The sequence below is a fragment of the Amia ocellicauda genome, chromosome 20, assembly GCF_036373705.1.
Source record: "Amia ocellicauda isolate fAmiCal2 chromosome 20, fAmiCal2.hap1, whole genome shotgun sequence".
NCBI classification, from domain to species: domain Eukaryota; kingdom Metazoa; phylum Chordata; class Actinopteri; order Amiiformes; family Amiidae; genus Amia; species Amia ocellicauda.
Window position 1 is genome coordinate 22,640,276 of NC_089869.1, and position 27,781 is coordinate 22,668,056.

General features: G+C 44.9%; 1 protein-coding gene across 1 annotated transcript; it reads right to left on the reverse strand.

The window, feature by feature from the left end:
- Positions 1-3,617: 3,617 nt before the first annotated feature.
- Positions 3,618-27,775, reverse strand: c20h10orf90 (chromosome 20 C10orf90 homolog). The gene is made up of 10 exons (XM_066693381.1): positions 26,471-27,775; positions 23,827-23,890; positions 16,891-16,979; positions 14,149-15,217; positions 12,629-12,793; positions 11,705-11,865; positions 11,462-11,615; positions 8,746-8,809; positions 8,184-8,283; positions 3,618-5,047 (listed from the first exon to the last, which is right to left on the reverse strand). Exons 1-10 carry the CDS (start codon positions 27,110-27,112, stop codon positions 5,009-5,011), a joined length of 2,547 nt encoding a protein of 848 aa, XP_066549478.1. The 5' UTR covers positions 27,113-27,775; the 3' UTR covers positions 3,618-5,008.
- Between the last annotated feature and the right edge of the window lie 6 nt (positions 27,776-27,781).

The window sequence follows — 27,781 nt, forward strand, 5'->3', positions numbered from 1 at the left end:
GCAGCACAGATTCCGTGTCATATGATGAGGACCGCTTCACTTCCAGTTATTACTCGCAGAATAAATGCATGAATAAATATGCATGTGGGGCTGCTTTTTTCTCATTTCATTTGAGTTCTGATGCCCCAGAACTGAATTAGATATGATGTAAACATGTTTTTGTAATGTGGCTGTCGCTGTTTAGGCCTACAGGGTATGCCTGATCACTTACATTATTTAAAAGGCTTTGATCTCTTCAGCTGTCAACGGATTAAACTTGTTGGTGTGCTATATTTTTTAAACCGTTCTGCACATTTCATTACAACAACAATAATAAACTGCTCACACAGTTGCCTTGTTTCTAATTGTGTGCCACTGAAAGATAAACACCCTTACCAATCTCGAACTCTATCAACAGCTCTAATTAATTTTTAAATTAAAATCATTAGCAATAACTATCCTCCTTTCCTCTGGTTCCTCTGGTTGTATTGTTACAAGACGCTGAACAGGGAATGTGATAAATTAAGGACAGATGGAGCTTCTCTCATAACCGAGAAAAATAAATCTGTTCAGCCATCGCCAGTAATAACACACAAATATGACACAACATATTGAATAAAAGTTCAGTGAACAACCTTGGCTTTTCTTAACATTTGCAAGTATTTTTATTTATTATTTTACCAACTAAGACTTTTAAATCAACCCTATCTGTGACCAAGGTACTTGATACTCCCAAAACATAACTTTTAAACTATTCATTTATAGTGACTTACACTGAGGCCCATTTTAAATGTTTGCTCTAGTTCTACCTTGGTCAAGTATTCAGCAGCAGCATCTCACCCGGGATTTGATCACCGCTGTCTGTGTTGAAGAACCAAGAAAGATATCGCTGCTCTAGAGGCAGTTCAGAGGAGAGCAACCAGACTTATTCCAGGTCTGAAGGGAAAGTCCTACTGAGAGACTGAGGACCTGAACCTTTTCACCCTGGAACAGAGGAGACTACGTGGGGACTTGATCCAAGTCTTCAAAATCATGAAAGGCATCGACCACATCAAACCAGAGGAGCTTTTCCAGATCAGCAGGGACACACAGACCCGGGACAGAAATGGAAATTGGGCTTCAAGGCATTCAAGACAGAAAACAGGAGACACTTCTTCACACAGAGAGGCGTCACAATCTGAACAAACTCCCCAGCGATGTGGCTGAAGAGACAATTTGGGAACATTCAGAAACAGACTGGATAGGATCCTTGATCACTTAGTTATTAATGGACACCAAACGAGCACGATGGGGTGAATGGCCTCATCTCGTCTGGACACTGTCTTATGTTCTTATGTTCCATATGTTTAAAACTAAATGGGTTATTGAACCTTTCCTCTATGCTTGTTTTCTTGGGAATCTATTGTGTCACAGGGAATCTTTCGATTACTTATAATTCCTTGTTTATTGATAATTTTAACTTAGAAAAATATTACAACAATCCACATCAGCAGCAAGATTCACGAGTGCAGATGTAACACAACAGAACACTAATAACAATATTATTACAAAAGCACATGATGTAATAAGTTCGGTGAAGCATTCTGTTGTGTTACTCTGCTGTCAGGCTGTTTCGTGACTCTTCTATGGCTTTTGATACTTGAAAGGAACCCAGAGATCACGCTGGTACCAATAATGTTCTCTTCACATTCCTCAAGAGTACATGATACAAAAAAACCCAACTCGAGTGCTCTGTCTCATGTTTGTTTATGGCTTTAAATCGGTTTGTTTTCCCGTCTTGTTCGTGTGGTTTACGCAACAAGCCTGTTTATGTACACTTGCTGTTTCCTCCCAGTGAAAGCCGATCCCTCTCAGATGTTCTCCATTTACACTGAATGGATTATAACGAGGCAGTGATGTATCTGTTTTTTTCCTCTGTGGTGGTTATCTCTGAAAGACATCTGTCAGTTCCTTCGAAGCCACTTAGGCTGAGATTGGAAAGCTGCATGCAGGAACCGTGACTGCGGTCAATGTCCTGTGTCTGCGCTGTTGTAAACTGTATTGTTTTGGTCGCCCAGTGTGGGTATTTCGAGTGGTGTATTCGAATATTCTTGTGGGAGGAATGGGGGACAGAAGGGTGGATGGGGGAGTGAGAATGTTTACCCATAATGCATGTAAACAGAATCTACAATGCATCCTGTTGCTGCTGTGGTTTTCAACACAATTTAAACTTCAGGTACAGGTAGGACCCAATCTGACAACGGCTGTGTCTGAGAGAGCCACACTCACCAGACTTGGCAAGTTTGATCATTTTCCACGTTCACAGTAATGAGATCGGTGCTGCGGGGGGCACCAATATGGCGGCTGCTGCTGACACTCTGCAAAGCTGTCAAAATGCAGAGCTGGCCCAGTTTTTGCTTACACTTCTCGTGGGTTCGTGGTAATCCCTGCTAAATGTTGTCAGTCCATATTATTGTGGCAACTTTTATTAGATTTTATCATTATTTAGGCTTATAAATAATGTTGTGTAGCTGTCATCTGAATTTATACACTCCTGTAATTGACAGCTAAGGGGTTAAGTAGGAAAGACAACTTTGCTATAGGTTACATTTGCAAACTGACACCAAGGGGGACTTTTGCATTATACAAAATGTCAGTTAATTTAAGCAAACTTTACAGTTGCATTCCCCCACCCCCCCATTTATAATGTAGAATGAATTACTTTTCTAAACTGGACTCCTAAGTGCTATAATCATTTCTCCTCAAATCTGAACTGAATGGTTGTTTAGTTTTTTGGGGAATTTATTTTAAGAGACACGAACGTTGATTTAGTCATGCATTTTCCAAAAGTGATGTCTTTTTTTTTAAATGCATCAGCAGCAGTGGAGAGAAACGTTAATGACTGGCTACAACTCGCACACTCCTCACGGTAATAACGGCTGACAGCAACGAGAGAAAACATTTAGCATGCCAGAATTACTCCTGACGTGCGAACATTGTTCTTAATGCCCACGTCTTTGAAAAGAAGGCTAGTTAGACTTAATTTTGGTTTCTAGGCTGAAGGGTAGTTCATGTTTGAAGTTTGAAGTAATCTGAAGAAGCAGAGCAAGTGGGCACTAACTGAAGTCAGCATTCACATCGCCCTGTCAACTACTTCCCTGACAATGAACCCTTTGAGTTTAACGGACTGCCTCCTGACACATATTAGTCTGGAATTCCTGCTCCGAGAGCCGCATTCCTCAGATGTACAACGAGAACTGCTGGAAGCGGAGAGAGAGCGAAATTGCTTTGTTCAGCAGCCTGTTTTCCGACTCGCCCCCGTCACAAAAAAAATGAAATACATTTATTTATATGAATGCGAAAAAGCTTTAAATAAACTTTTTGAGCGTTTCTGCGATGTGAATTCCCAGGCAGAGTTTGTAAGAGCCTGCAGTCTGGTGCTGGTCTCTCCTGCCACCCCAGGAGGTAAAGGAAGAGAGAAAGCAAAATGCATCAAACCCGGCTGGAGAAATGCTTTTAGAAGTGCTGGGCAATTGCACTACAAGAGGAATATTACACACATTAGACTCACCCTATACAATACCCTTCCAGTTTGGGGTTTTTACATTCAATACCCTTTTCCTTGGGAGATCAAACCACCACCATTAAAATAAGGAAGATTTGTGATAATATAAAGTTTATTTAGGTTACAAAATACCACATTTTCAGAGATGTTTTGTTGAAAAGTAAAAACCACTGAGAGAGTAATACATAGTTTGTAATTTAAAACAACAAAAATACTAATTATATGGTTATATGCAGTGTATGTCATTACTTTCAAGAAGAGAAAATGTGATTGATGTGTCTTCTTTCAATACTTTGTATTTCAATTCAGCAAGAGAGAAGTGACTAAGTCCAGCATCTTCTCTTGTGGTTGTTGAAGTATTTTAGAAGTCGTGTCAGATGCATTGTTATAAAATGACCAGTGTGTAGCACAGAGCTAAGCTTAATTGATACTTAAAGTTAATTAACTGTATTCCAAAGGGAAGATCCCTGACTTATCCCTTTCAAAGTCTCAAGTGCTCCAGTTTTGCATAGTGTTGCAGTGTTGTGACAGGAAATACAGCCGGACACTCTATTTAGATATATATTTAGATCCTACAGGACCTTCTGACAGATACCAGCCCAGAACATAAACAGGAAGCGTCCAGCAGAGACAATCGGTCTGAATCTCAGCACACGCCATTCGTAACAATAATAATAACAGCAGCAGAGGTAGTATTACCAATCATATTAGTCGGCTTTGTAGTAGAAGTATTGATTTTGTAATCCTGTGTTATTCCTTGTTGAAATGGAGTTAAAGCTCTTACCAATATGTCATGTCTCTTCACAATATGCACTGTGTAAGTGTTTTCCTGCTCCTGTTCAAATCTGAGTTTCCTTTCACACATTTCTAAGCCAAATAAATAACCGTAACCATTACAACCATTGTCTAACTGATCTTGAGCGTCCTCCCAGGCACTTGGGCTCCCCCTGCTGTCAATTCCCAGCTAAACCCGTCCCCAGAACCTCACCGGCTCATCAGACACCGTGTCTGCTTTCTGCCGTCGCAAAGCTGAGCCCATAAGTGCTCCGTACTGACACAGAACCTCATCCCCACAGCAAGGTTGTCCACAGGCAAGGTGGGACGAGGGCACGTCTCTGGGTGAATGTTAATGAGTGACGCATGAGTGGCTTACATAAACCTGCCACTGTCTCTCCTGTTAAAATAATGACGTCCTTTATACAAAGCCATCTGTGATGATGGACTCTCATTGCCACTATGAAGTAAAATTTTTGCTGTAAATGTCATAATACTTCAGCAGCAGCGGCGGATAATTAATTTCAGTCGAACAACTAAATGGACTCCATAAAAGCACTGCGGGAAAAGCATGGCGTATTACACCATCTGAGGAAATAATGGCCGTCTGGGTGCATCTCCCACTCCGCATTTTTCTCGGGACTAAAGCGTCCCAGGGGACAGAGGAGAGCTTGTACAGAGTCCGGTGGGCTATGTGAGGGTCCGCCGTCATCAGTCGCCGTTTCGCTGCAGGATCTGATCCAGTAATTTCTGAAACAACAGGAAAAATGTCTTTAAACGAGTCAAGCTTGTAGACAGATTATTATTATTATTATTATTATTATTATTATTGAAAGCAGTAGTAGTAGTACTGTAAGATACTTTGTTATATAACACAGACGTGCGCTTCTAAAATTAACGTATCTGCGCCACATCTATTAGTCAGACAATCTCTTCCGTTCTTCCTTTTTCCTATGCTTCCCCCCCCCACCGCCCTGCCCAAATATCTGCATGAAACGTCCTTCGCCTGCTTAAGTGCCCTCTCCCTCCTCCGCCTGAGATTGAAAAGCCCCTGAAGCTCAATTCTGAAGGTACGGATGCGACGCACACATAGTAGCGAAGGCCATTTCCCTTTGTGAGTCCAGCTTTGCAGACGCCACACTCCCATCTTGACCGTCATACGCGGGCTGCTCTCAGCGCTGGGCCCTTTGTGTCGCAGCCATCGTAAACGCTTGGCTCATAGACACTTGCCTCGCGGCACAAAGAAGCCCTTCAGTTTTGCACTTGTGCTCGAGGGCAGCTGGGGCTCGTGTGGAACATAATGCTTCTTGTTTTGGGCAGCGGGAGCAAAATGAACCCTCTGTGCCCGGGTCAGAGTGAAGTCTCCCCCACCGCACAGCTCTGTGGGGATCAGTGTACAGTTCGACATTTATATTTTACTGTACGGATGAAGGATTTGGTCTTTGCCACCTGAAAAGTTTGCTGTTGTTTCTCTCGCTCCTCTGGGACAAAGGTGAGGGACCCCACACTGACAGATATGTGAGCATCAATCCTTGTTGGCCTTTATTTAGTTTTTATTCCTCCGTGGAGCGTGGCTGAGTTAGCAGCACCTCCAAAGCACCTTGACCTGGTGGCACCAGTTACAGAAACACCAGAGAAGGGTCTGACTATCTGAGGGCCACTCAGACATGTTCCCTGCCCTGCCTTTCTCTCCACGCCTCAGATCTTGCATCCATCAATGCCAGCGCCAGCGTGGCTCTTACAGGAGCAAAAATAATCGTACAGGTGAAGCACAACGGTCGGCTCTGTGCTTCCCGGGCCCGTCTGGGAGGAACAGCAGCTTATTTACTGTCTGTACCGAACTTTGTTCTTTTGGCATGTTCTCGAATTCATGAAGTGTTAGCAATGTCTTTTTTAAGCCACACTGTCATTATGGCCCTAAAGTGTCGCAAAAGGCATGTAGAATCTTTCTCATCAAAAAACAACAACTTGTGCAATCACCGCACTTCAGCTCTGTTTACTACATTAAAAAAACAATGCATGTGTATTCATTTTAAACTGTTACACTGGCAAACGTCTAAACTGACAGAAAACCCCAAACTACGTCCATCTGAAGTGAGATGGTAAACAGTGACCTCTGCTGGAATCTGAACACCTCGCAGTCGGGATGAGACTGATGGGTTCGGCTGCACCTCAGATGGGGTTGTTTCTTCTGTGTTTATGTTTTCATCCACAGGTTTGTTTTAGTCTCCAGGGGGTGGGGGGGTGTGTTTACTTGCATCTGAAGGCAAATTTCGCATCCTAGATCAGGCTGACAAATTAAATGAAGGGGGAAAACGTACTGACCCTGGCATAGCTTGGCTCCTATTCAGTGCTTTTTCCCCCTTCGTTTCACTTGGAAACCTCCTTACTGTGTAGGTACTGTGGCTTGTCTGTAAATCGAGGTCGGGACCTCACTTCGTGGGGTCTCACTGTCTCAACGCAGGTGATGTCAGAATAAAGCGACTTGCCGCTCCGTAGCATTAGCATTCCTACGGAGGAAAACACATCGAGGAAATTGAAAATCCATTTTTAATTTCGCTTTGTTCTCGATGGTGTTGTTGTTGGCGTATTTGTGTTTCTTCTTGTCTTTAACCATATAATGTGTGCAATCACTCAGAGCTCAAAGCATCGCAAACGGCAATCTACACAATTCAATTAAGTAGCAAGCAAGAGGCTGGGGGCAACATATGGGCCATTGTTTTCAACATTCGCTTCAGTCTTGACAAAACAGCCTTTAAATATTGCATTTCCCATCATGGTGGCAATTATGCCCATTCCGGCGCCTAATTGAGCTTGTCGGACAAAGGTGTCACGATCACACACCCGTGTGCTGCCTGCTGGGCACGTCGCGCTCATCTGGGCCACATGCATCTTAAACAGAGAACTGGAAAAGCTGTGCCCACAGGACTGTGGACACATCCTGTCTGCTGTACGCTGTGTAACTTGAAGACAGATGGATTTGTTCCCAGCTTTTAAAGCAGATATATATGAGGTGTAAATAGTGTGGCCTTGTAATCCGCCTGGTCAACAACATGCTACACTACTGTGAGATTGTGAAGTGTGTATCACGATGATGTGCCAAGAAATTCACTCCTCACTTTCCCCATCCAAACAATGTGGGGAAGCAATAAAAAAGCAAACACAATGCTAGGGTATATTGTCAATAGTGTAGAATTGAGAACAAGGGCAGTGATGTTCAGACTGTACAATGCACTAGTTAGAGCTCATCTGGATACTGTGGACAGTTCTGGGCTCCACACTTCAAGAAAGATATCGCTGCTCTAGAGGCAGTTCAGAGGAGAGCAACCAGACTTATTCCAGGTCTGAAGGGAATGTCCTACTGAGAGACTGAGGACCTGAACCTTTTCACCTGGAACAGAGGAGACTACGTGGGGACTTGATCCAAGTCTTCAAAATCATGAAAGGCATCGACCACATCAAACCAGAGGAGCTTTTCCAGATCAGCAGGGACACACGGACCCGGGGACACAAATGGAAATTGGGCTTCAAGGCATTCAAGACAGAAAACAGGAGACACTTCTTCACACAGAGAGTCACAATCTGAACAAACTCCCCAGCGATGTGGCTGAAGAGACAATTTGGGAACATTCAAAAACAGACTGGATAGGATCCTTGGATCACTTAGTTATTAATGGACACCAAACGAGCACGATGGGGCGAATGGCCTCCTCTCGATTGGACACTTTCTTATGTTCTTATGTTCTCTGGGAAGGTCAAACCCCCCAGCCAGGGGGTCCATCCCTGTTGAACGCATCCCATCCCAGAAGCCTCTCACCACCTGTCTGCACTGCTGAACTAATTCGTGTCAATCACTAGCTAACCCCCCAACCCCCTCGAATCATACCTTTTTAAACAGCTCGGCGCGCAGCCTGTTTGTCTGCGATACAGCTCTTTTCTTCTCCTCGTCCTTTTTCTTCTGGACTTCGGGCAGCTTGTTATAAATCCTGTCAATATTTGCAATCAAGAGAAAGAGGCAATTGAGGCAGCGCTCGGAGCCGGGGAGAGCGAGAGAGAGAGAGCGGCACGGCCCTTTTGTTCGACGCCCTGCTCTGCCTCCGCTGTGAACCGGAGGACAAGAAAGGAGCCTTTTATCGTGGTGAAAGCTGGACAGGCTGATAAAGCAGACCATGAAGAAGTCCATTCTCCACTTAAAATGGAAGTCATTGTTCTCGGTCCTGGGGTTTAAGATTGGCTATCATGACAGCGAAACACAAAACCAAAGGACAAGCAGCAACCTAAAGGACAAGTAAAACCAGGGTACTCTGATTTAAATATAAAACACATACCCTGGTATATTGTTTGAGTTTCTTGTTTCTAGTGACATCTGAAGTCAGTCAGTCTACGAATTATGTGAAAAATAAACACATTTCAAGTTATCTGAGAGAGTGTGTAGCGAATGTTTTTACCGTTTCGATCTCTGTTGCATCTCCTTCTCCGAAATGTCTCTCTCCCTGGGCTTGAAAAGGTTATCTGCGAACACAGACACCGTTAAAGTGTTAAGTCTTTGCAGATCAATTTTTATAACGTTCAATTGTTCCTGGGACTCTCGTGGCTTGAGAGCCAGGGTCCTTTCCATCAACGCGTCGCTTATCGCCGCTAAAGCCGAGTTACAAGGGCACCAGCTGTACCAGACAGACTTAAGAAGTGAAATAAAAATTTGGATCCTAAGATCTGCAATCCCCAGAGCATCACAGATGGCAGAACTGTTCTCAAAATTATAACTGAGTCTTAAGAGAAAATGTTTACAACAATAAAGAGAACATATGCTGGGAAAGTTTTGGTCAGTGCTGGCCATTGTGTTCAAATATTTACACTTTCATATCTATCTCCTAATGAGATTATACTGCTGTGTTGAAATTGTTGCTAAATAATTATCTACGTTCTTTCTCGGTTTCTTTATTATTTTTCCAGCTTCTTCTTCTTATTCTCGTTTCCGACCACTTTTTGTAAACGCATCTCCTCCTACAGTTTTTTGACAGCTTATAAAGCCTTACGGGTGGCAGATGCAATAATGGTCACTATAGAACATGTATAGGAAACCATATGTGCTCTATCCATGCATGACCTTCAACGTTTTGCATTTTAAGCTTACAGATTTGAATTACCATCACAGTCTTCATACATCATGTCATAAGGGGCCAAATGCATTCTTCTGAAGAAATTGTTTGAACTTTGACCTTTCCTTTAGGGGTCAAATTAATGCTATTGTGCCTAATAACTGCTTTCAGATTGAAGATAGAGTCCCATTCACTATTGAACATGTATAGGAAACCGTAAGTGATCTATTTCAAAATGCCCTTGATGCCCTTTGACCTCTTGTTTCAGGTCAAATGCAAGATTTTACCACTTTTACCTCTATAACGCCTCACAGAAAAAAGCTAGATCCATGGTCTATATAGAACACATAGGAAACCATATGTATGCTTTCAAAATTTGCCCATGTATTTGACCTTTGACCCTTTCTTTCAGGTCAAATTTGCCATGAGTATTAGATAATTCCTGACATCAGATTTGCAAAACACTCTCATAAATCCTTCCAGGGAAAAGCTATGAAGCTGCTTTCAAGCTACACTTTTTTAAAAGGTGTTTAACATGCTGCATTCATCAGATACTCTTTGAAATGGTCTTAAATCGGCCGTTTTCCAACACAGATGATGTTTCTAAAAACTTCTTAATCTAGTTCTTATTTGACATGTTTTATTTCCCCTCCAAAATATGTTGTATTTCCTTTTGTAAATCCAGCTTAAGTCTTACAAATACCCAAACGTTAGTCTGCATTACGGCTGTGTTTAAATATAATCTCTCGTGAGTTTCTTGCAAGAAACTTCTGTCTGAATTTTAAAACAGCCGCCGTGGTACAAATTCAGTCATTTAAAAAGCAGCACTGATGCTCAGTCGGCACAGGAAGTGGAGAAGCTATTTCGAACTCCACGTGTTCGACTCTATTTGGGTGAATTACAGCAGCACGTGACTTAGGTAGCTTGACTACAGCAGGTCCCACTTCTGAGAACAAGAGAGGTTCATTGCTAGACCTTGAAAATTGAATTATACAGCTAAACTGTCCTTTCACGAGTAAAAGAAAACCAAAACAAAAACCCCCATTTGTAATAAAACTGCTATTTGTGAAGACGCCGAGGTGAGAGCAAACAGAAGCAGATGTTAGGCATTTACATGCAAATGATTTGTGATTTAAAATTACCCGTTCTTGTAAAACAGCGGAGTGAATGGGATTCTTTTGCTTGGCTTTGTCTTACACGTAATTGATGATGCGTAAAGTAGCTTTTCTGAAAAAATTCAATTAACGTTAAAGAAACAACAGGCTTAAAGAAACGCTTCAATGCCGTTTAATTACGGAGTGTGTGGATTCAACACGGGCACTGGGAACAGATTGTTACATATAGCGGAGCTACCGGGTCTGTATTGACGGAGAGAAACATATGAACACACACCAGGTCTGGTTTCTCTGCTGACCTGTTAAGCTAGCCAGGGGAATGTATGCTTTTATAGAGTGATAAGCTAAAAAAAAGCCTTATTTAAAATAGTGCAGTTACAACATTCGTCCAGCAGAGGACACAGAATACTGCGAAATGTATAAGAGTAGTGTTTCATTCTGGATGTTAGACATTGTTTCTTACAATTACTGTTACTGTTATTTCTACAGGAATGTGGTTAATTAGGGAAAAACGAAGCAAGGTCAGAATTCCCTGCGACTGAAGAACGAGACGTGAATGAAACAAAACCAGCAGGAATTCACTGTTTCCACTTACACAAGATACGCCTGTGTAGGTTTGCTATTGCTTGAGTATCTGTTGCTACAAAAAACTGTTACATTACATGACATTATGTGTCATTTAGCAGACGCTCTTATCCAGGGCGACTTACATTTGTACCCATTTATACAGCTGGGCATTTTACTAAGTGAAGTACCTTGCCCAGGGGTACAACAGCACTGCCCCACCTGGGATTTGAACAATAATGATATTACAAATGGCTGAGAGCAGGCATAGGTGTGTAAATATTTTATTAATGAAGCTGGCCAAGTGAATTTATATTCATGTATCATTTTGTTTGTGTTTTTCTCAAAGCCTAATTCATGAAGGCCTGGATGTGGGCGATTCTTACCACTAAGGGGGTGTGGTTTGGTGCAGAGCCGTGCCTTGGTGCCGGGCGTGTCCATGCCACGCAGCTCTCTCCTCTGCAGCGCCCGTCGCTCTAGCTGCCTCACTCGGCCCCGGGAGCGATTGATAAAGTCCGGCCGATAGATCTCTAGCGCCTCCTGTGAGAAAAAAAACTCATTACAGCTGCTGCGGCTGCTAATTGTTTAATTGGTAATAAATGAAATGAAGAGGAGGCCCCCACAATCACCCTGAGGGTCAGAGACCGCGGTGCGTTGTCCTCGGGGTCAGCACAGGGCTCAGTCTGCTCCTCGGGTCTCGTGGTGGGGCCCTCAGTCGTGGCCCTGGTGAACACACTCTGCATGGGATCCCGTCTCCCTCCTCTCTCACAATCCGCTGACCACTTAGCGTCTGGAACCGAGGGAGCGAAGACAAAGATTTCCGGTAGATTTAACACAACAGCTCTGGCTCCCGATGCACCGGCAGCCCACGATCGAGGGCCCCGTTCCAGAAGCACCGTCTGCTCGGCTCCGGCTTATTTGTGTTTCTTTCCGAGATGAGAAAGCAAAGTGTTTTATCAAAGATCTTCTCATTAATGCCCACGGTTTACATCAAGGGCTCTTGCTCGGCGTGTGCACGCTGTTTTGTCTTCTCCAGATGAAAAGAAATACCAGCGTGAGTTTTTTTTTTTTTTTTTTTTTCATTTTAACAACAACAAAAAATATGAAACGCAGAACGGAAAGTGGGGCTGTGCGATTGCAATTATGTTAAATTCCCACTGTTTGATGAGAGAGATAGAGATAAGACAGAGCTCTTCAGACAGGTATATTCCTACCGTTAAATGCACAGCCACTGAAAATGTCAAATGTGTCTCGGTGGGAAGGCATGTTAACAATGCAGTGAACCAACAACATGTTTTAATATAATTCTATTACATTCTAATAAACAATTAGGTTAGACTAGATACATTCACAAACACCATGCTGTTTCCTTAAGAGCCCAGTGGTATTGGAATAAAAACGTCCTACTCAAACCTCTACACCAAGCACCAACACAGCAAAGGTTATAAACAAAACACAACTCAGTGCATTGTCAGCAACAATACATTCACAACTGGATCACAGCTCTCTGTATTATACAGACATACATGTTGTGTGTTTATGTTTTTATTTACCGAGACTGTCCCTGCTGTCTTGATGGCTTTTTAAATCCTCTGAATCGCGGCCGTTTGGGTTCTTGCTCATCCGTGCCTGGCGCTTCACGTTCGCGATCACCGACGCGGCGCTGAGAGTCAAGTGTGGGACAGGAACGGCACGAGGGCCTTGAAGGAGCTCTCGATCTGCAATGGCCGGAGAGTTGGTTACACGCTGATCAGGACACGGTTTAAGACAGAATTCAACAAGAACTTTCAAGAAGTGTGTGACTTAAAATAATAAAATACATCAAATAATAACACACCATATATACAAATATACTGAGTGCAAATCCAGAAAACAACAACAAAACACTAAACATCTCCTGATCTGGGCAGAGACGAGGGCAAATGCTTCAGTGGATTTACAAAAGATACTCATATAAGCATCAAAATGACATGGTATTAATTCAGGGGGGGGCATTGATAGTGTGTGGAAGCAGGGTGCTTTACTCTGTTATACACATTATTGGGTGTTTGTTGTCTCTATATAAGTTGTGCTCATCAGCAAGTGAAGGTATGTCCAATCATTTCTAATAAATGTTTCTCCAGCTTTCCGCCAGCTGTCCTGGCCGCCCGGGCGCCCAGAGCAGCTGCTGGTAATTACACGGTGCCGAGCGGAGACTGCGCCCGTCTCTGGCCGAGCGCTGGGACGCGGCGCGGGACTGGGGGTGCCGTCCTCGGCGCGTCTGTCAGTCCTCGGTGCCAAGCGGATGCCTTCCAACACTGGCACACCTGCTAAACGCATCCGTGGGTGTGCTAGAGACGGCACGCCAGCCACGGGGATGGAGGAACCGGTCTTACCAGGCGTGACCTCGCCTCTCGCTCTGCGCCGGTGAGCGGGAACTCTTATTAAAAAGGGAGTCAGCCTCACGTCTGACAGGTTTTGTCAGCTCTTATCCCCTGGACGTAGCACTGCTTAACATTGAGAGGAAGGGATTATGAATGCCATGCCTGTGTGAAATCATAGCAGGTGAGAATTAGAGCGGCTCGGTGGCCGGCGGCGGGCTTTGATTGTAGGGGACCTTCAGAGCAGGAGTGCGATTCAAACAGTGCCGTGAAGCCGGCTTTTCTAACCATGCCGGGTTCGAGTGATAAGGGCTGTTTATCTAACAGTTTGAAGATGAACAGCTATTAAGCAGTGACTGTAGCTGTAAAAGGCTTGCATTTCATGATCATCACACGCCAAGGTGTCTGGCAAATAAATACTGGCGCTGGAATTATTTCTAATTATTTCTAGATGATGCCTAGTAGTAAATAAAATTATTACTCCAGCAAGACAAGGAAAATAAACTGTGAAGAAGCTACAGGTAAGGTGTGAATGAGGCTTTATATTTAGTTTTGATGTATGTATGTAAAAAAGTCTATAAAGCACAGGGTCTGTTACCGCTGCGTTCACCATGAAGTTATCAGCGCTGTCATGTAGTGTCAAACGAAATGGAGCGGCTAAAGATAACGGCATTTGCATGGCCACTTTCAGATGAAAAACGTAGGATGCATACCTTGGGGTTTAGTCAAATTAGGTGTCTGAGTACTGAATCTGCCCGGTTCAAACCTGGCCCCGTCGTTTACGTGGGGATCTGGTTTTACCGAGTCTGCGGAGGCGTGACAAGTGTCTCTTTCTCTGAAGTGAGAGGGAGTGTCCGCCGTCCGGCCAGCATGGGGATACCGGGGGAGATCGGACTCTTGCTGCTTCACGGTCGGAGCTGTATTCCGTTGTGGACTGCTGTCCCAAGTCCTGGTTCTGTGGCCCGCAATGCCCCAAGGTCCATCTGGTCCATTTCTCTCTGCTCCCACACCGTCTGGGTCCTCTTTGGTGGCGGTGCTGCTCAGGTACAAAGACAGAGCTGACCTGTGCACCTCCGGCCCTGTGCCACTCTCGGGCTCGGGGAGGGAAATGGACAGAGACTTGCCCAGGTACAGCACAGAATTTGCCGCCTTGGCCGGTACGTCGTGGTGGGCGCAGGAGCGGACCGCACCGGCCCGGGGAGTCGCGGGCGGGTCTTTGCATTCACCCGTCAGACACGACCGAGAGAGCAGATTCTCTTTGTTGTCCCCTTCCGTGTAGCTGTGTCTGAAATCGGGGTTCCTCGCCTTCCGGCCCGGCCCGTCAATGGTGTGACTCTGCCTGTACTCGGACACTTTGATGATCGTGGCCTTCCTCTTGTGGACGACGCCTGGGGAGTCGTAGGAGGTGGCGGTGGCAGGCGGTCCCCTGTCCGGTTGAGTCCCGCCACCGGGGCCGGTGTCCCGCTGGGAGGGATCCTGGGTCGGCCGCACCACCCGGCGCGCTGTGATTGTGATGGAGGAGAAGCCGCTGTTCATCTTAGGTGGGCCGCTGGCGTCGGCAGGTGGCGAGTCTGTCTGACACACATTGCTGCGCCGGCGCTCCACCGGGGCTGCGTCTCTGGGCTGGCGACTCGGCCCGCGTGCCAAACATCCCGAGTTATCAGACTGAATCGAACTGGAAAGAAATGACAAGCCCCTCGTCTTGTCCTCCCCTGCTGCCTGACCCTCTCTCCTGGACGGCAGATTACTCTTCAGTGAACCGCGTTCCTCTTTGATTGGTTCCTGAGCGGAGACAGAAGAGAGAGAGTGTCTCTGTTATTATTTAAGTATTTATCGGCTTCTCCCAGACCGTCAAAACTCTAGCGAAGCCTGTTTCTTTGCCAGGATTGTTGGAAACGCGGTTGAGGAATCCGCGGGGAGGCAGCCGCTCCTCTGGGAATCTCGAGGTTAACTCTCAACCTGATCGTTTCTTTCTATGGTAATGATTCCCATTTGGAAATACTCACCTCACCCCGTACCCCGAGGCCTTCCAGCCAAAATATAGTGTACACAGGGCAGTGCTCCTGATAAACACTCATGACAGATGAATCCAAGTATCAAAGGTTAACTAAACAGAGGTTCTTACTCCCGAAAAGCTGTGCATTAACCTGTTCTGCAGTGTGTATTGAGTCTCAACCCAAGCAGGATAAAGCTTAGTTAAGAATCTGAGTCTACTTTCGGTCTTTGTGGGATTGAATTTGAAGCCTGTATTTTAATATAATCAGCACTTTATTTAATAACAGGGCGGCGACATCGGCTATTATTTTGGTGAGTGACATCAGGTCAATGACTGAATGGGTCAATGATTAGAAAAGTCTTACAGAGTGACAACGGCATTGCAGACTCACAGTGTAATGAACTGAGCTCTGTCTAAACACGAGGCTGTGGTACGTGGCGATCCCAGCGTACAAAAGTGACTTAAGCTCAGAAGAAGAAAGGAATCGGTTGTGCTGTGTAAACCCAATGACTCCACAATCTCTCTTTCTATTGCTCTTAAAGAAGGGAATGAGAGAAATGGCATTCCCTGCAGTCATCCGAGGAGCAGATATAAAACACAGTCCACATACCCAACGTGTGTTGGTGACAAAACGCCATTTAACAGCAGTTTGAACGGGTATATTTTATGCAGTACTGTTTCTAAATCCTAATTTCCATCTTCTGTGGAACCGGTATGGCCGAGGAAGGGTCACACCTTGGTTCTCACCACTTCTGTTTGGACTGCAAACACACGGGTGTTTATTAACATCTTAGGAAAAACGGTAGACTGGAGTGCACAGAACATGTAACACACACAGGTCATATTTTCAGCAAGAACGATCAAACTAAACCTCCCTGAACGTTCTCTGTAAAGCCAATACTATTCTGGTGTAGTTCAAGAGTTCAATATTGTTTGAAAAGCCAATAAGGTGAAGTCTTCTTTACATCCAGGATCTCAGCATTTCTCATTTAGGCAGAAAACATTTTCACTTGTCTTTAAATACAAAGCGTTCAAACACTAGTGTTTCATTTTAATTTGAGAAGACATATTGAGGGATTATCACAAGGACATGGAGAGGTAAATATCTACTCTGCCACATGTTCGATGTTTTGATTAAGGATATAAAAAAAATAGAATGAATGCAGTTACCACAGTGATGCTGTCATTTTATCGTTTTACCTTTTATCCACTACAATGAGGTTCTTATCAAAGAAAGGATGAGGACAGAACTGCATTCTCTCATGTTCAAATATGCTACAAGACCTTCTGTTGTCATTAATGAAGCTGTCTGCTTCATTGTGCAATCGAACAAAGGAGAGATGTAATGAAAACGGTGGTTCTGTTAAGGTGTGACTAATAGATTTGTTAAAATTAATCTTCAGCTGAAATGTATCATAATTAATAAAAACAACAACAAACTATTCAATCCAAAGCAGACCTGATGAATATTGAGCCAAGGCTGGACTGGGAATATCCAGGTGCCCGTGCAGTTCACACCAGGAGCAGAGTGGTTGGCGTCTGTCACGTCTGTGAAGAGAGAAAGCAAGCTGAAAAAAACATGCAAGGTTTACCTCGTACGCAGAACAGACTTCTCTCCCGCTGGCGGTGGTGTTAAAAGTTCTCGCAGAAGATGCAACCTCACTGAAGTGTTTTGCAACTTCATCAGAGCTTCAATAGTCATCTTGCTTAACGGGATTGATTGGTTTGATGCAGCTCAGTCACACAACGTTGGGAACAGCTTCTTCCTTCATCAGAATTAATGAGCAAGAGGCCGCGTGCCGAGATGCAGATTAAAACAAATCGCCTGACAGTAGAAATGAAACCTGTCCCGATATTCAGCTAACCAACAGAGACCTGGGAATATATTTATATTATCTGCTACGGCGTTAGTTAATTTCTGACACACCTTCCATTACCCGTTTTGTTTTACACTGACTACAAAGACAATCAGCTTGATTGAGCTCAGAGGCTGTTTCAAAATGCTGTGTCGTGATTCTTTGTCAAACTTAAATGCAACATAAGGGAAAAGTTTAATTAGTTACTTCTTGCAATCACAGGTTTTCATTCAATTGCTGATACAATTAAATCATTTGTACACCTCCAACTGCTCAACTCCCTTTCCACGCAGGACTACCTTAACTCTTTTAATATTAAAAACAACCCCTATAGCTGTCTTCCAGGTATCTGACCAAACCAGTCTGACACGAACTTCACTCGGGTTTGTTTGATGAGCAACAGCTAGGAAGTGTGCTGTGCAAAATAAAATAAAATATGATCATTATTATATCCATTCCATTTTATTTTAACAAGGAGTTGTTGTTCTTTAGGTTGGTAATCAGATATAACCAGTAGGAATGCAAAACCGCTCCAGCAAAGTCTGCCAATGGAACTGACTGACACACAACACAGAGCGGTTCGATGTCTGTTAATGAGACGGCAGAGTCAGCCGTCCTGTGCTTACAAGGAGGGAGGTCTGTTAACAACACAGCACAGCACTGAGCACTGCAGCCTTTAGGGAGCTGAAGACAAGGCATGACCGTGCCAAGGGTAACAACACACACCCTGTGAGGAACAGACACACAAAACCTGCAGAATGCTTAACACATACAAATTGTGCAGACTAGTTAACCCTCTTTGTATAACTGTGAGGTGTGTGTGTGTGTTGGACGGGGGGTTATGGACACCCTGTTATTGAGGGTCTCTGGGTCAGTGCGATTTATAATTTTAGGAACTTTTAAGTTTTTTTAATATAATTTTATATGCTACACTTATTTTTCTGCCTTTTTTCTTCTTCTCTCATTTCCAACCACTTTAATGGGCTCCTAAAAGGAACACGGTGCCCTAAAAGCCCCTTTTAAAGGCAGAAACATTTAAAAAGTCCAATCTGTGAGAATGGGACCGTTGCTACGGCAACCACGGCAGAGTCACGATGCTGCAAAAAAACAAGAAATAAAATAAAATCAAAACCTGTGAAGCGACTGTGTGTATCTGATACAAGATGCTACAAAAACACAGGATCATAGCAGAGATCATCAAACACGTTCAGTTATGAAACAGCACATGAACGGCTATAATTACACTTATTGATTACATTAGCATATGCGTCTAGGTAAGCATTTCCTTTAAACGCAAGTTGCATATACTTTTCTTATTCACTATGTTTTGAATGGTATTTATACACTTTAAAAGTTGTGCATGATTTTAAAACGCGCATGCTCCCACCCCCACAATGTGCGTGTTTATGCAGGTCGGCAGGTATAAACTGCGGGTCCGGGTCCTGTGACTTACCGGGTCGTGCGACACCCACACAGCCGCACCACCGCACCGCTCAGCCGCACCGCACAGCCGCACCGCACCACCGCACAGCCGCTCCGCACCGCACAGCCGCACCGCTCAGCCGCACCGCACAGCCGCACCGCTCAGCCGCACCGCACAGCCGCACCGCACAGCCGCTCCGCACCGCACCGCACAGCCGCACCGCTCAGCCGCACCGCACAGCCGCACCGCTCAGCCGCACCGCACCACCGCACAGCCGCTCCGCACCGCACCGCACAGCCGCACCGCTCAGCCGCACCGCACAGCCGCACCGCTCAGCCGGCCCTGTTGTGACTGAGGGACGGCAGTGTCGTCAGGGCAGACGGGCCGCGGGCGCAGGGCGGTGACTGGAGATGCTCTCTGAGAGCGCAGAGCAGAATGACTGAGCAGCCAACGCACGCAGTTTAAAGGTTGAATGTGACACAAGGCGATGCAGCCCGTGGGATGACAAAGACTGACCAGTGATTATCACCCGGGCTGCTGCAGGGATGTGCGTGCTCTTGTTGTAGATGCCTCTTGTGACACACAGGCACACACACAATATAGTGGAAGTAATAAGTCAGGTGCTGCGAGACCAGTGTTCCCACAGAGTGACAAAGATCTGGTGCTTTCATTAGAGCAGCAGTTAAGATCCATTAGTATAACTGGCTGAGGAGACCGAGAGAGAGATCAATAGCTCAATAAGAGGGCACCGTGCTTGACTTTTAAAAAGGTGGCCGCTCTCTAAAATGGTCACTTCTAGCTTATCTAAAAATAAAACTCACCAAAGTGGGACCTGGACGCAGGGCAGAAAGACTCCCGATAGGAACCCGGAGGCAGTAGAAACCCTCTTTCCACGCTGTACTGATAGTTTTATTAAAAGAAACAGAATCATCAGTACAATGTAAATATCAATGTCTTTCACAAGGAGAATAAGCAGGACAGCTCCCAGCAAATGTCATTCTTCAGCCACTGAGAGCTCAGAAAGTGCCAGTGAATTAGACTCATGGGTCTTCAAGGATCTCGCTTCGTTCTTTTAGAGACAGGACCATTCTCTTCTCGCGTTGTCCTCTTATCACATCTATATATGCCTGATTGCCCTAACAATCTCACCCGCTGGCATTGGGTCCCAAGAGGAATCTGTGTCTGTAGTTTCTCATTCTCCAGCGTTCGATCCTTTGATAAAACAGGTTCTGACTCCTAGAATCTGAACGCAAAATGTCCAATTAAAGGTTCGTCAAGCCAAGTCGCTGTAAGCTCAGTTGGAAGGAAACCCAGAAGACACGACGATTCTCCAGGAACGGAGACCCTCTGACACAAATGACCGATTATACCTCATCTATGCAGTCCTGTACAGCCCTCAGGAACTTTTTTATTTTCCCCCTAATCCGTTACCGATATTCCTGTACTGGTGAAACACAGTTTACCAGAGAGGTTCTGTCATAATTATGATCCCGTTAACTGTAGCCTGTTTATCATTTGTTAATTACATTTTTATGTACGGAAAGGATGAAAATTGCCTTCAGCGATAGAAAACAGTCAAAGCGTTTCCAGTCCTGCTGCCACTATCAACAGCCATCTGCCGCCAGGGCACAGAAACAGTGACACACAGGCTGGGCAACCTGTTCACCTCATAAAGCGCTTGATGCCCATGAAAAGTGACAACCTCCGCTTAATTCTCACCCTCACTAGCTTTGGCACATGTTGAGTGTGATCAGGCTTTGTGAGGTTTGGCCTCGGCACCTCAAAAGGTGAAGTGAGAGAGGTTGGCGTAGGAGAACAGACATGGAAGCCCGGAGGAAGCTGTGAAAACCTCTGGTCCTACTCCCGTGATCCTGAGGGCCGTGCCAAGCTGTCTTTGTAAGACGCCCAGAAAGTATGAAAGATCACATCCACCATGTAAATATTTTGTCATGGACTTGTCTTCCAGAAATAGACCGCTACGGTCTGCGGCTGATTTATGCTGGGGGCTCAAGGGCTTGTCTCCAATCTCGCAGACAGATGCTTTTCATCAGGGTCACTCAAGCCCCGATCAGTGTATCCTGGTGTTTTTGTTTTTCTCTTTCCAGACAAGCACGGGAGATCCCCACTCAGGAACACTAAAACATCAGGGTGATAACAATACAGTGATACGATTCTCACAGGTTCACTCACCATCGAGGGAAACGTTTGATAACTGGTGATGAAGTTAGCACCAATGCAAGCGCAAGCAACACAGCCCCAAAGTCACGTGATCTGTCTGAGGAGGAGACGCACCCGTTCCGCCATGGGCCGAGGAAGTGAGTTGGTACAAACACAAGTAGGATTACCGAGTCTAATGAACAGCACTTTACTGAAGTGGCTTCCAGGCACATTATCACAGGCTGTTCCCCATTGTTTTCTGGCTGCCAATTGAGACGCCTCCTGGTGTGCGGCTGATAAAGCAAAAAAGGCTATAAGCTTTTGTCGTATGAAAAAGGATCCATCCCTATTGTGTGCTTCAGTCAGTAAGTAAAGTAAGACGTAAACACAGTTAACTCTTTGACTATGTGTGGAGAACTATCTCCTTCAGCTAGGATTATAATTCAGATCCGATTCCTTAGCCAGTTCTTGTGTGTGTGTGTGTGTGTCTTAGAGAGAGACGGCACATTCACGTCAATCCTGTTCTTTGAAGACAAGTAGTTCACCTGAGCCCCAGTCAGCCCGGTCCGTCGGAACGGTATGCTGACATCGCCATCTGAATGCCTCTGATATCTCTGCCGGCGTTTCGGCTGGGTAAAATCACAAACACCGGCACCTCAAAGTGTTCCCTGTGTGTCTGTCCGGATTAATCAGGAGAATTTGTGCTCACACCTTCGCGGAGAACAATTAGTTGTTACTTCTAATAAGGATCTGCTGTAATAGGTTAATGGCCGCCACGCCGCGTGTCGGTTATGGTTCCGGTAACTCAGAGGAGCATGCGATCCGACAGCAAGATGTGAGAAACGGATAGAGAGAGCCGGGATGCTTTGTGTCTCTGATGCTTGGAGCTCGAGCTGAAACGAAGCGAGTTTAATAAGCTGTAAAGTGTTGGTTGCAAGATGCTATAAAAAACACAAAAACATTTTACAGCAGCAGAATTTCTATTACTTTGCCCACTGGAGCATCGGTACCAGTCATCTTTACAGGAAATACACTGGCTTATTCTGAATCTCGGCCAATTTAACAAGTTGACAACAAATGCCTGCACTGTCATCCAATTCTGTTTCCTGGAAAACATGACATTCCCGCTCACGAATCTCTAGTGCAGAGAGTGGATTATGCAATAAAGTGCACCTCTTCCCTACAATAAAACAAATGTGATATTCAAATCCACAGCTGTGCACATTTCTCTATAACCGGCAAAGTTGAAATTGTCCAGTAGAGTCATTTACTATTTATTTGCTTGTTTCCATACTCCACTATTGGAGCAATGAACTTGAATGTTAATATTTTCTTATGGGACTTAAAGAAGATTGAATTATGCATTGGTTGTTTGATTGGTTGATTGATTGATATTTGATTACACTACCATGTCCCAGCAGTTTTAATCATATTCTTCAAACCACCATACCTAAACATATGTAATTAAGCTGGAATCACAAAGATACTCCTTATGAAAAGTTGATTGCTGTATTATTTAATAAGAGGGGCTAGGTACAGATTGTAGGTCTGTGTGTATATTACTTATATTTCAGCATCATAAACATCTTGTAACAAAATCATATTTCCTACTTTTTCTCCTATAGATTTTATTTAAAATGTCTTAAATATGCAAATACTCAGACGGCCAGAGACTTTACTGTTAAAGCTGTGGAATTGTGGATCATGAAAAAGAAAATAAGATTCCCTTATTGTAGTGATTTATGTCCAATAAACCTGAGCTGGGATTGTGCTGTACAGCTGTGTATCAAATGAAAACACCTCCAAATTTGTTTTCCAATCCCTTGCTGTTGCGGGTCTCCAGCTCGGTATCATTTGTGTGTTCAGGCAAAGCCTCCACCTGATCATTCATATGTAGATGAGAGACGTACCATAAGCCAAGCCTTCTGGCACATCTCTGGTGCAAAAAAAGACCCTGGCCTGGGTTCCCGCGGGTTTTATAGGGAGGTCTTTATCTTCAGTTTGCTCTCAGCAACGTTTTCCTCCTCAAAAAGACAAACCATGACTCACTGTGTTTTTCTGTTTATTGTCATCTTTCAATAAAGCAATTCAGAGAGCAGCGCCTGACCGGCGATTAGGAAAGGGTGTGATGCCAGGGGCCGAGGGGCCGGGCAGAGCTGGCAGCAGACGCAGAGAGTGCGAGAAAGCCACCGAATTGAAAACATCACGAGCCGCAGCCGGGCGCCCCGTGATCGCACTGACACGCTTCTGTTTGTGCCGTGCTCTCCTGGCATCTCGGTAATGGTGTTTGGAGAATATCGAAAAGCTACCAAAAACAGGGCCGAGGTCTTTATCCTTTGCAAACTCATTTATTCATTACCCAGGTGGCAAGAACAACAACAGACACAAATCTGTAGCTGTCCCTCACCTCTTACAGCATATACTACGAGTCAGTGCACTGCTCCAGTCATAAAACATCAAACTTGTTTGTCTTGCGTTGTCTACTTTAACAATCTAACGCCTTGTTGGCTTGTGTTTTATTTCAACTGACAACTCCGCACAGCCCTGACAATGAACCGACGATCAGCTTACAAGCTAACGTCAAACCCCCGAGGGACCTGCAGTTCTCGATCTGTTGTCATTTTCCAGTAGGGCCAATCGCTGCTGACCAACTGAGTGTCTGTCTGAATGGCAAATACTCTGCACACATCTAGACCTGACCGGGAACACAGACATAGAAAAGACAATTCCCCGTGCCCTTTTTTTCATGATACTTCCAGATGAACCGAACAGCTGATGATTGTTCGGAGTCGTCTGCATGTTTCGTAGCCGTCAGTATGAATGGATGTAAAGAGAAGAAACTCAGAAATGTCTCCGTTACGCACTTTGGCATCTTTCCACTCGCTCAAAGCACCTTTTTAACATCTCCTGTTCGAATCAGTAGATTGAACTCAAGCCAAATATGAACAGTGACAGATACCTGAAAGGGCGCTTTTCCTCTTCCTCAGGTGATTTGCAGTCATGATGAAAGGGTTTGCTTGGGTCTGAAAGAGAAAACAGGAAAGATTAATTGGAGGGAAATTCACAACAGGTCACATTATCCAACGAAAGAACCGATAGAACTTATTCTTACTCAATCAAATCATAGATCTTTTTTATCATTGGTGTCCTTCCATATTGAGATCCCATGGTAATGACAATGTCCCACCCCCCTTTGGATAGTATTTTCTTTCTCAATTACCGATATTCGCAATCGCTTAAAGCTGTTATACATCAATCATGTTGGGTTATATTGTGTAAAGCAAACAAACAAAAAATGGCAAGCAACCTCCTGTGGATGATGTTGAAAGACTTTACTAAATGTTTGCATAAAAGCTGTGACAGGACTGAATGCACCGGATATTTTGCAGGCAAATTTATTGTACAAACTCAGGCTTTGACGTTCTTTTTATTTTTATTTGTGTACCCTCTGTTTGTTCAGAGTGATACATGATTTTTCAGGGACCAGTTTCTTCTATCTGCTTTTAATTTTCTCTATCTCACCGAGGAGGTGGATGTTCCAAGCCGTAACCAAGAGCAAATCCTTCCCTGGGCTGTGGCAGTTGACTTATGACATCATTAGACACCGCTACATTGTCTCTGGTTTCCTGGCGCTTTGCAGCGGTTCTGGAGTGCAGCATGAAACATTTTGGCACAGAGGCAATGAAACAACTAAGATGGTTACAGTTCTATCTGGCATCTTAGGGCTTTCTGAAGCATCAGTAATGTGATCGGGTCGGCTGGAATCGCTTCAAAGCAGAGGTGGAAGTGAATCAGCTCTCACTGCGCTGAATTTAAGGGGTCTTTATTGACAGTAGTCACAGCCACACAATATCTGCACTTTCAAAGACCAGTCACATGTTTACTTCTGCATTAACAATCATAAATATAATGTTGCTTTTAGAGGAGGCTGCTGACAGTCTATATCACAGTTGATTTGTCATAATCACAGCGATTATGACAAATCAACTGTGATATAGACTGTCAGCAGCTTCCTGTGTTCAATTTGACTTGTTTCTTAAGCTCTCCAGCTGCCTTTGAATATCTGTGGCTCCCTGTGAACACAAACTGGATATAAAGGCTTAGATTAGGGTTAAGGTTAGGGATTTGGGGCTGAAATGTAGCACCAATTATAGCTACTGTATGGCTGATCTGATTTGGGGCTATCTTTCATTTGGTGATTGGAGTAAAGCTGGCATTGTGTTGAGTCAGCTTGATGTACCGTTATATCCCCTTTCGTAGCCAGACGCAACGTCACTGCATTTTGAAATTGTAACTTCAATGGCAGCCGCTAGCGATGCGAGAGATGCGATAGAAACTTTTCCCAAGAAAGGAAATTGGCGTTTACCTTGGGAAGACGATGAAATTAGAACACTTATTAATGTGTGGTCTGAAAGTGCCACACAGGATCAACTGATTGGAGCAGTAAGACATTTAAAGGTGACTGAATTGTAGATCTGTTAGCTAGAATAGATTTCAGCCTCCTGAACACTAAATCCCAGAATGCCGAGCGTCCCTGACCGTCCCTGTCTCACATTCACTTCGTGGGGCAGCTGTACCTAACGAGAATGCGGTGGAAACGCAGGCAGCCATGTTTGGGTGTCCGGGTACGGCACGGACAGGCCGAGGTACGCCTAAGCATGGACAGTGGAAACATCGTATCAGATATAATCTTCATGGGGAAAAGATGGTTAAAGTTGGTCTGATCTTAGACTTTCCTGCTGTGAAGTTGGCAGGCTGGGTTCCGCCTGCTGAATGAAGACTCTGATCTTTATGTAATAAATGTCTGCTTTTATGTTTTGTAATTCAGACTGAGGTGGGTTGGACTTGGATGGTGCCCAGGGGAGTTGCATGGAGAGGTCAGGTGCAGCAGCAGTAGATTTGGATCAGTGTCGGGGGAGGAGAGCTGGTGAGAAACTGTCAGAGTGGTGAGTGATTATTGACACCAGCCCGGGACCTGGACTGAGATGGTGAGTTAGTCTAGTGTTCCCACTCCCACTGGGACCCGCGCTGATCGCTGCGGCCCCGTCTGCTCCCTGCAATCCCCTCATTTGTGCAGAACAAAATGGGACAAATCCTGCCCTGAGGTGGTGTTTCCGAGCGTAACTCGCGTCTCCCGTCGTGTCATTCGTTGCCGTGTTGTCGTTGCCAAGAACAATTAATAAGTACAGGCTCTAATTGAAATCTAAAAGATTATATTTGACTCTCTCCATCTCTCTGTAACATTTTGCACTTAAAAAATATGATATATAACAGCAATGATTATGAGAAGCAGAGTAACAAATATAAAATGCACGCGAAATAACAGAAGTGATAAATTGCCTGGTTCTTTATCAATATATAAACACTGTAGCTGTTTACGATCTTTTCTTTCAAATGTAAACTCTGTAAACTGCATTATAATGTCCCTCAATTATGAAGGTATACTCAAGCATGCAGTTATTGAAATGTCTGTGGTCACATGAGCTATAATCCTTCAGCTACACTTCTTTTAAAGCACCGAACAAACCACACACACACAAAGATACACTCTACCACACATGAGAATAACTCTTTCATTCGCTGGCGGTGTGCAGGTATCTTACCTTGCAGATTAAGGCTGATCCCTGTTGATCCGGTACATTACAGGGAATCACACAGACGGCCGCTCTCCTCTGGATTGGCAGCCATCCGCTCTTCACAGCTGCTGAGGTGCAGAGGCGAACGTGCTCCTTCCTGCCGACGCACCTGAAATGCACTCGCTCCCAGAGGCTCGCGGGCTCCGGCGCTGATGCACAGAAGTCCCCGCAGTGCAGCGACTCCTGGCAGAGACTGGCGGGTCTCTGGTTACAGCCTGTGTGGGGTGAGGAGCGTAGTAGTATCCGCTCGGGGGTCCCTGTGTGCCACGGGCCTGACTTAACGCCTTCGTCGTGCAGAACGGGCAGAGACACGGTGCTGTCGGGGAATGGCAGGGCCCTGTAGCCGAGAGAGGCATCTGACGCTTGTCTGTGGGGTCTTTCCAGCAGCGCCTGCCAACCGTCCAGCTCTCTACTCTCAATGCAACTCCTGGGCCTCGGAGTCCTGGGTGAAACCGGCACCTGAGACATGGGGAAGTCCCAGCGTTTATCCGCCGATGATGTGCGCACCGGAGAGCTGCTGATGGCCGCCGCCGACTCCCAGGCGGTCCGTCTCCAGGTCTCAGGTGACAGCGTGGCCCTCTCGAGTTTCCACGCTTCCATAATGTCCATAAGTTATTAATGAGCTGGTCTGGAAGAGCTGCCTTCGTTAGCAGGAGGCGCCACAGAAATGCTGCCGATCCCTGTGGTCTCAAGACTAGCACGGCAATCCCACTTGGACAAAGACAGGGGCACAAAGTGAGTCCCGCTTTCGTGTTCGCATTTGTTTATAGGTTAAGAAATCGATGACATATACATCCGTACAATTACAATTATTACAATTATTCTGACAGGATGAAGGATTCTTCTAAGGTTGTCTGAAATGTCTCTTTTCAGTTGTATTTTTCACACACACAGCACAGCTGTATATCAAGGCCGAGGCGGGCACAGTTTACCCGATAGCCCTGTAGTCTGAAAGCTCCCAGAGATCTTCACAGGATGCTGAGAAATCCACAGAATCTGGTAGTTCAGTCGATCCCGAAGCAAAGTGACTTCAGATGTAGCCAAGTTGAAAAGGTTGCCACTTTATTTTGCTCCACGATCCTTTGACTGCAAGTATCTCGATTGTAAAGAAACATCTCTGAACTACAGCCCCCTCGCCGAAGCTGGTGGAGGAAGCTCTGCTACTGATGGGACTTTCTCTAGTCAAGCATGAATATAGCTTTCTGTGCGATCCACTTTGAATGAACAAAAGAGATCGCTGTTCCAGGACTCCAGGGGGCAGAACATACACAAACTGTT